This window comes from Aegilops tauschii, chromosome 2 (genome assembly GCF_002575655.3).
Source record: "Aegilops tauschii subsp. strangulata cultivar AL8/78 chromosome 2, Aet v6.0, whole genome shotgun sequence".
Taxonomy (NCBI): domain Eukaryota; kingdom Viridiplantae; phylum Streptophyta; class Magnoliopsida; order Poales; family Poaceae; genus Aegilops; species Aegilops tauschii.
Window position 1 is genome coordinate 223,532,789 of NC_053036.3, and position 9,489 is coordinate 223,542,277.

Consider the following 9,489-nt stretch of genomic DNA (forward strand, 5'->3'; position numbering starts at 1 on the left):
GGGCAAAATGCATCTGGACGACGTACTTCAAGTGCTCCCCGGAGGGTGCTACGAGAAGCATGCCAGCCCCTGCACATTGTAGGGAAAAGGCAGCATCGAAATACATTATCCATTCTTGGGGCGCCTCCTTGCCGGGGATGACTATTTCCAGCACTTCCTCATCAGGGTTTTGGCGTCCATTCTGCAATAAACTCTGCCAATGCCCTGCTCTGGATTGTTGATGTGCTCTCAAATTTCAGACCAAAACTAGATAACTCCAAAGCCCACTCAACTGACTCTACTGGTAGCCTCAGGGTTTTGGAGTATCCTTTGCGACGGGAAGCGAGTGACAACCGTGATCTTGTGGTCCTGGAAGTAGTGGCGCAGTTTCCTTGAGGCCATGATGAGACCAAAGATTAACGTTTGCATGCCAGAGTACCTTGATCTAGCCCCCAGTAGTAAGGAACTGATGAAGTACACTGGGCGCTGCACCACCTTCTTCCTTGCCGTGTCCTTGGGGTTGCCCTCGATGCCGTGCTCATTCTCGCTATGATCTTTGTCTGGGTCTGCCAGGCCTTGCTCACTTTCGGCTTCCTCCACTTCTCGCTGCGCCACCAAGACTGCACTGACAACTTGATTGGTTGTTGCCAAGTATTGTAGCAATGGTTCTTGTGGTCTGGGGGCAATCAAGGTGGGCATAGAGGACAAGTAGGCCTTCAACTCTAGCAAAGGCGCATCTGCTTCTGGGGTCCACTTCATGGGTCCTGTCTTCTTCAAGATTTTGAAGAACGGCAGGGCGCACTCTACAGACTTAGAAAAGAATGTGCTTAGCGTGGCAACGCACCCTGTCAGATGCCACACATCCTTGACAGTCCTTGGTGCCTGGATCTAGTCGATAGCCTTGATCTTGTCGGGGTTGGCATGGATCCCCCGATGGGATACAAAGTACCAAGTAACTTGCCGGAGGGAACCCCAAACACACACTTCTCCGGGTTGAGCTTCAAATTGATCTTGCGCAGATTAGCAAATGTCTCCTCCAAGTCCTGGATGAGGGTTGCTATGTCCTTGGTCTCGACCACAATATCATACATATAAGCCTGAATGTTTCTGTGTAGCTCTAGCTCAAAACCAATCTGGACTGCCCTTGCAAAAGTAGACCCGACACTCTTTAATCCGAAAGGCATGCGGATAAAACAGTACGTACCACATGGGGTGATGAACGAGGTCTTCTCTTCGTCTTCCTTGGACATGAAGATTTGATGATATCCAGAATATGCATCCAAAAAGGAGAGCAAATCGCAGCCTGAAGTGGAATCCACAATCTAGTCGATGCGCGGCAAGGGAAATGAGCCCTTCGGGCAAGCCTTGTTGATGAGAAATCTATGCAAAGCCACCATTTCCCATTGGCCTTCCGAAAAACCACTGGATTTGCTAACCATGTTGGATGTAGCACTCCTCTGACCAAACCAGCTGCCTCAAGCTTCTTGATCTCGTGTGTAATGAACTGCTGCATTTCCAATGCTTGCTTCCGAACTTTCTGCTTGACAGGTCAGGCGTGTGGGCAGATATCTAGGTGGTGCTTGATTACCTCCCTGGGAACACCGGGGATATCAGATGGTTGCCAGGCAAACACATCGATATTCACCCACAGGAAGGCAACGATCGTGCTTTCCTATTTGTCATCGAGGTAGCGCTGATAGTGAAGGTACCATCAACGCCAGCCAGCCCTGTCGGTACCTTCACCTGTGGTGCAGCAACCTAGGATCTCTTGCTGTTGGAACTTTCCTGCAAGTCATCAACAGGTGCAGCAGTCTCCGGAGAGGTACACTTCCCGGATTCCTTGCCAGCGTCCTTGCTATCCTTCTTCTTTCATCTATCCTCCTTGGCTGAAACTGCTGCTGCCGCTGTCGCGACTGCATCCCGGTACATCTTGTCCACGCAAATAATTGCGTCCTTCTCATCTGATCGGATGGAAATGACTCCAACTGGCCCAGGCATCTTCAACGTGTTGTAGGCATAGTGGGATGCCACCATGAATTTGGCCAGAGCTGGGCTTCCAAGGACCCCATTGTACGACAGGGGGAGGTCGACCACATCGAACACAATCTTCTCAGTCCGATAGTCCAACTCCCCTCCAAATGTCACAGGCAACATGATCATTCCCTTAGTATGAATCCTGCCGGGATTAACTCCTTGAAACGTGTCGGTGACCTTCAATTCATCCTCTGCTATCTGGAGTTTGCAGACGACCTTTGGGGAAATCAGATTTAACCCAGTCCCGCCATCAACCAACATCTTTGTGACCTTGAGGTTGTGAATTGTTGGGGAGACCAACAATGGCAAACATCCTACCGCGATGGTACGGTCAGGATCAGGATGGTCCTCTTCATCAAAGATGAGGGGTGTGCATGCCCATTTGAGTGGATTCTAGGCCTCTGGCACTCATTCTATGGCACTGACCTCACGTGCCCACCGTTTGAATTGGCGGTGAGTGGAGTGCCGGGATGCACCCCCGTGAATGCACAGGCCGTCACTGGCCTTCTGGCATTTTGACCCTTTTCCTTATCACGCTTCTCATATTCTACTCTATACCTCTTAACGAGCTGCTCAACTTGATAACACTCTTGAAGGACGTGGCCCTTTGTCCGATGAATCTTGCAGTACGACCCATCACCCTTCCCGGCCTTCTCGTTAGCTGCAGCCTCCCGGCAGCCAGCGCACGTGGCAACTTCCTTGCCGGGGGCTTCGGCTTTAGCCTTCTTGCCCATACTAGGTGTACCCGATCCTTCAACAGTCATTGCTGCCTTATCCTTGCGCCTCTTGTTGTGCTTCTTGCTCTTCTTCTGACTGGTGGATTCGTCGTCATCCTCCGAGTCGATGTTGACACAATCCTCTTTTCCTGGGAGTTTACTTCCTTCCTCCATCCGAGCACACTTGTCCACCAAGGTGTAGAGCTCTATTGCAGTCTTGGGCAACCGCACATTCATCTTGGAACGAATCCTTCAGTTGCGCACATTGCACTGGAAGGCGTCTATCACAGCTGCTAGATTGATGTTCGGAATATTCCTGTGGATTCTGCTGAATCTCTGCAAATACTTTCGGAGAGTCTCTCCTTCTTTCTGTTGGAGAAGCTGCAAGTCGCTGGGATGACCTGGTTCTTGATGGCCGCCAGTGAAGGCGTCAATGAGCTCATGGCACAAGTCAGCCCATGATGAATTTGAGTTCTCTGGCAGGTGCATCAGCCAGGACCTCACATTGGATTTTAGAGCGAAAGGGAAGTAGGTGGCAAACACCTTCTCATCTCTTCCCCCGACAGCCTGAACAGCGATGGTGTATATGCTCAGAAACTGTGCCGGGTTCAACCTTCATCATACTTCTCGGGTATCTCTGGCTTGAACGTGCGGATGGACGACCCATCGACTTGCCGCAGCTCAAGAGTGAAGGCAGGGCACCCGACCTTGAAAGGCAGGCACCCACCAACCCCGAGCGCAGGCTCGTCAACATTGGGATCGTCGCCCCCATCAGCCCGGTGGTGGTCGCCGCGGCGTCGTCCAACAATGATGCGCGCGTCTCCCCTCCACCTGTCCTCCGGTGCTCGCCATTGGCCTGGACGCCCTCGAGGGTCAGAAGTGGCTATCGAGACATCATAAGGTTCTTGATTCTGTCGCACTCGCGCTGGTTGTCGTGGAGGGGGTGGTCCCTTCGGTACGACCAGCAACGCGAGCCATTGTTGTTGTTGGGGAGGCTGTGGCGGGCCAGCTTGTTGTGAGCCCCGAGCCTCGGCGAACCCGAGCAGACTCTGGATAGTGGCGCGCCACTCGTCCATCTGCTCGGCCGCCGGCGGAAACCTTAGCAGCAGTTGAGCCTGCACCATGGCTTCCGTAGCAGTACTTGGCATTGGTGATGATGACGTAAATCTTACTGTCGCTCGCCTCTTGACGGTGCGAGCAGGGACAGTACCACGCCCCCACTGCTGCGAGGCGGCCATCTGGATGGCATGGTGACGTGGAGAAGGCGCTTGTGAGCCAGCGGCTCCGTTGGGCGCAGCGGCTTTGTCGACTTGCCCCGAGGGGAAGTGCGTGCGCTGCGGTCGCTCTCGCGGTGGGGGCGGCCGGAGGGCGGCGATTCGCCCTAGACCGAGCGCCATAGCAATGGCTGTGCCCATCGGCGACAGGAAGGAGCGTGGATGGAGTAACCCCTTCATCCATACCTCGTGGAGCGTGGCCATTGGGATGTTGCTGATGTTGCTCTCCTCTGGTGTCTCCCGCTCCTGCTTCGGCCACTTGGGAAGTGGTGATGTTGCCGCCTGCTCCAACCACATCCCCAGGAGCGTCCACATCCTCACACGCCTTTGCATCTCCCGTAGAATTGGTGGACGCGGGCGGCGGAGCCTTCGAGGTGGACGGGTGAGCCGAAGCACCAGATTTCTTCTTGGGCACCATGGCTGATGGCACCATCGAAGACAAAGATAGCGATGAAGATGACACGCTGCACATGCTTTCAGGTTCGTGCAAGTGATCCCACTACCTGGCGCCAAAGATGTCATGGGAAACCACGGCCACCTATGGGTCCAAAGGCCCCTTGGTAGTTCGGCAGGGGGGGATGTCACATTGCACAAAGAGCAGAAGAACGTGGGACAACACGACAGAAATCACATGGGCGGTTTTACCCAGGTTCGGGCTACCGCGAGGCGTAAAACCCTACCCCTACTTTGGTGGATTGATGGTGGAAGAATGGTGGTGGAGCGTACTACACTTGCCCGGCAGGGTCGCCTTGGGGGAGGCAGTGGCGACGCGCGTATGAGTGTGTGGGTGTCCAACCTTCTAACCCTTTCCATGGTTCCCATGGGCCTCCTTTTATAGATTAAGGGGTCACCACAATGTCAAAATAGTCATTATGCACTGATAAGATAGCAAACAGTGCTATCATACCTAACTCTGCAGGCTGATAATGCGGATTAAATGCACCACTCAATGTCACATCGACGCTTGCCCGACAAGCCTTGCTGGGAAGTTTTGCCAGCTCCACGCCTGCTCGTCTGACAAGTCGCAGGACGGGTGTCGCCTGTAGGTGTTTCCTGTAGAGAGAGGCTGCCATGTGGTGAATGGCTGCCATTCAGTCACTTTGCGGCTTGACACCACATTGATCAACGACGTGGGTCGTGGTGAAACGGCTTGGTGAGGTGGCTCTGCCTCCGCGAGTTCCGGCAGGCCCTGCCGGGGAGGCTTGGAGGTTTCTGTTGGGGGAGCCCCCGTCCTTAACAGGCTCACCTGCCCAGCAAGGGAGGTTTTTTCGCCTGGTGGCATCTTGGTTCTCTTGAGCTGCATGTTGATTCCTTGGAAATCTTGATCTCTTGTGCTCTGACTTGCTTCGGTGCCGTAATCTTGTTCCCGTGCCTATGCACAGTCTAGGCAACAGACCCAGGGTTTGTTGCACCGACAACCGGCAAAGGGAATTTTGATATCTCAAGAGAAATATCTGAAAGAATGCCTGAAGAAGTTCAGAATGCAAGATTCTGAAATGAAGGGCTATAAAACTCCTATGCCCACGAATGGTAAGCTGGATGCAGATGTGTATGGTAAGGATTACGATCAAAAAGCTTATTGTTTGATGATTGGTTATCTTCCTTACCTATGTCCATCTAGACCTGACATTATGTTCAGTGTTTGCATGTCCGCCCGCTATCAAGCAGCACAGAAAGAATCACATCACCAAGTAGTCAAGTGCATTATGAGTTATTTGGGTCACACCACCACCTTAGGTTTATGGTATCCTAATGGAGCACCGTTCAATCTCATCAGATTTTTAGAATCAGATTGGGGTGGTGACTTGGTTGACAGGAAATCTACTTTGAGGACATGCCATTTCCTTGGTAGGTCATTGGTATGTTGGTCATCAAGGAAGCAGAATTGTGTATCTCTTTCTACGGCTAAGGCCGGATATATAGCTGCTGGTGCTTGTTGCACTCAGTTATTATGGATGAAGTAGACTCTGAAGGATTATGGCATCAAGGTCAAGAATATACCTCTATATTGTGACAATGAGAGTGCCATCAAAATTGCACATAATCATGTGCAGCATTCTCGCATGAAGCATATTGCCATCAGACATCATTTCATTCGCAATCATGTTGCTCGAGAGGATATTGTCATCAATCATGTCAAGACCGAAGACAATCTCGCCGACATATTCACCAAGCCTCTCGATGAGAAAAAGATTATGTTCGTTACAGTGTGAACTAAATACACTACAAAAAAAGACACATCCGTGACATTTTGGGCCGAATGAATTTTTTTCTCTCATGCTTATGACACTTCTATGACGATAATTGTGACAAACCCGGTATCATCATAGATGTGGTGGGCTCCTACTTCTATGACAAAAAATCAAGACAGAAAATGGGCTTTTCTTCCTGGACGGCCCGGAGACGCAGCTGCATGACATTCTTTGGGACGTCGATGACGGAGAAAACCGTGGTAGAAGCGAGGGCGAGGAAAATATCGCGGGAGTTCCTGGTTACGGTGGGTGGTCGGGGCTGAGCGATGCGCGTTTCTCTAGTACGTACGCGCGTGTGTGTGAGGCGTTGTGCTCTAACTGAACCCGAGCGATTGCACTGCAGGCTCTAACTGAACCCGAGCGATTGCACTAACTACGTTACTGAACCCTGATCGATCCCTTGCTGTTAACTGAACCCGAGTGTGATTCCTTCGCTACTGCTGCTAACTGAAGCCGATTGATGCTTCCCCTGGATGAATAGTGAGCGTTGTTGGGGGTTTGGATGAACAGTTCCCAGTGGGGGGTTGGATGAACAGGACCCCGTGGTAGTAGAGGCCGTTGCCGCTCGATGAACAGTACCCTGATCGATCGAGCCGGTGGATGAACAGGACCCCGTGGAGGGCTGGATCAACAGTACTGGTGGAGGGCTGGTTGAATAGTAGCCGGTGGAGGGCTGGATGAACAGTAGCCCGTGGAGGGGTGGTTGAAGAGGACCCTGTGGAGAGGGCTCGTTGAAAAGTAGCCGGTGGAGAAGCGCGCGGTGGAGGCTGGATGAACAGGAGCCCGTGGATGAATAGTCGCAGGTGGAGGCTGGAGGAGGTTGACGGTGGATGAACAGTAGCCTGTGGTGGTTGGAGGAGGTCGACGGTGGAGATGAACAGTATCTCGCAGAGTCCTGTTTTGCGGTACGCCACACCCCTCCGATGAGCAGGACCCCCGTTTCGACCATAGCGCTCCAACACAAGTCCGTTTCCTCCGTTTTGCGGTACATCACACCCCTCCCAATCAACAGGACCCCGTTTCAACCGTAGGAAGTCTGTTTCCTCCGTTTTGCGATACGCCAGACCCCTCCCGATGAACATGATCCCATTTCGATCGTGGTCGGTCAAACACAAGGATGTTTCCTCCGTTCTGCGGTATGCCAGGCCTCGTTTCCATCGGTTGTTCCATCCAAGCCGGTTGGCTCCCAATGAACAGCATGCGTTCCGTTGCCTCCCGATGAACACAAGCATTCCGTTGCCTCCCCATGAACACGACAATGACGCAGTTTCTCCATTCCGACCCAGCCATGTACACGAGCCCTGGCAGTACGTATGCACGAGTAGGCGTTCGAGACCCCGCCCATATGTACGTACGTGGCCGTATTTTCTTTCTTGCACCTTGGCCACTGTACGTACGTGTACATGCTACGTGCATGCCTCTACTACGACATGTGTGCACCTCTACTACGACACGTGCCCTTCCTTACACGGCAACGGTTCATCGCTGCAGCCTGCAGACAGATCGATCGTATGTACATACACGTTCGCAACCAGAATGACAACGCTACGTACGCTTCGACTGGGTGGGTCCCGACTGTCAGGCACTTCCTTGCATGCGAAGATGTACCTGGTGGGTCCCAGTAGTCGGGGGAAATGTTTTTTTTGTGACATAGTGGCCCGTCCGGTGGATCCTTGCTGTCAGGTGGAGGAATCATTATTTTCCCCGTAATAAGGAGGCATTTCCTTGCTGCGGCCGTGGACCCAGCTGACAGCCTCTCCACATATAGTACTCTTCCGATCGAAGTCGTTCATTGACCACGTTGACCACGCCGCGCAGAGAGCAATACGGAGGTGGATGATTGCGAGGCCTAGGAAGGGGACAACATGGAGCCGAGGAAGACGCGGCAGTGGATTCCCACGCGGAGGGGAGTACGTGGGTTGACTGCTTCAGCTGCGGTGTGAGGCTGCCATCGCCGGAGAATAACAGTAGGTGTGGGTGAGTATAGAGGGATGGCATGGCCAGCGGTGGCAGCACAGCCGGACACGAGAGGCAGGAGCCGGTGGCACGGCCGACGCTTGTTTGGGCAGCTGGAGCAAGAAGACCAGAGGTTGAGGAAGCACTACGACCGTTGGATGGACATCGTACGGTCACTGGAGCTAGAATCGTTCATATTGAGTAAGTTGACAAAGCCCTCCATCCCCGTCATCTTAGTAGGCTCACAAGTGAGCCTCCCACAATGGTGGGTCCTAGCTAGCAGGAGGAGTATTCATTTTTTTTGTGCGTAATAAGAAGGCACTTCCTTGTGTGCGAAGATATAGCTGGTGGGTCCGAGCTGACAGCGGGGGGAACGTTTTTTTTTTCAAGAAATACAGAGGCCCTTCCGATGGGTCCAGATACGTCTCCAACGTATCTATAATTTTTGATTGTTACATGCTATTATATTATCTGTTCTGGATGTTTATGGGCTTTATTATACACTTTTATATTATTTTTGGGACTAACCTATTAACCGCATGCCCAGCCCAAATTGTTGTTTTCTTGCCTATTTCAGTGTTTCAAAGAAAAGGAATATCAAACGGAGTCCAAACGGAATCAAACCTTCGGGAGTGTTATTTTTGGAACGGAAGCAATCCAAGAGACTTGGAGTAGACGTCAGGGAAGCTTCGAGGTGGCCACGAGGCAGGGAGGCGCGCCTGCCCCCCTGGGCGTGCCCCCACCCTCGTGGGCCCCTCGTGGCTCCCCTGACCGACTTCTTTCGCCTATATATATCCATATACCCTCAAAACATCGGGGAACACAATAGATCGGGAGTTCCGCCACCGCAAGCCTCTATAGCCACCAAAAACCAATCGGGACCCTGTTCCGGCAGCCTGCCGGAGGGGGGATCCCTCACCGGTGGCCATCTTCATCATCCCGACGCTCTCCATGACGAGGAGGGAGTGTTCACCCTCGGGGCTGAGGGTATGTACCAGTAGCTATGTGTTTGATCTCTCTCTCTCTCTCGTGTTCTCAAGGTGGTACGATCTTGATGTATCGCGAGCTTTGCTATTATAGTTGGATTTTATGATGTTTCTCCCCCTCTACTCTCTTGTAATGGATTGAGTTTTCCCTTTGAAGTTATCTTATCGGATTGAGTCTTTAAGGATTTGAGAACCCTTGATGTATGTCTTGCATGTGCTTATCTGTGGTGACATTGGGATATTCACGTGATCCACTTGATGTATGTTTTGGTGATCAACTTGCGGGTTCCGC

The 9,489-nt window shown here is 52.3% G+C and overlaps 1 protein-coding gene across 1 annotated transcript; it reads right to left on the bottom strand.

The window, feature by feature from the left end:
- Positions 1 to 267: 267 nt before the first annotated feature.
- Positions 268 to 738, bottom strand: LOC141040902 (uncharacterized). Its single transcript, XM_073507017.1, has one exon. It carries the CDS (start codon positions 736 to 738, stop codon positions 268 to 270), a length of 471 nt encoding a protein of 156 aa, XP_073363118.1.
- Between the last annotated feature and the right edge of the window lie 8,751 nt (positions 739 to 9,489).

Coding starts and splice junctions, on each gene's coding strand:
- LOC141040902 (XM_073507017.1), bottom strand. CDS start 738: ATGAAGTGGACCCCAGAAGCAGATGCGCCTTTGCTAGAGTTGAAGGCC.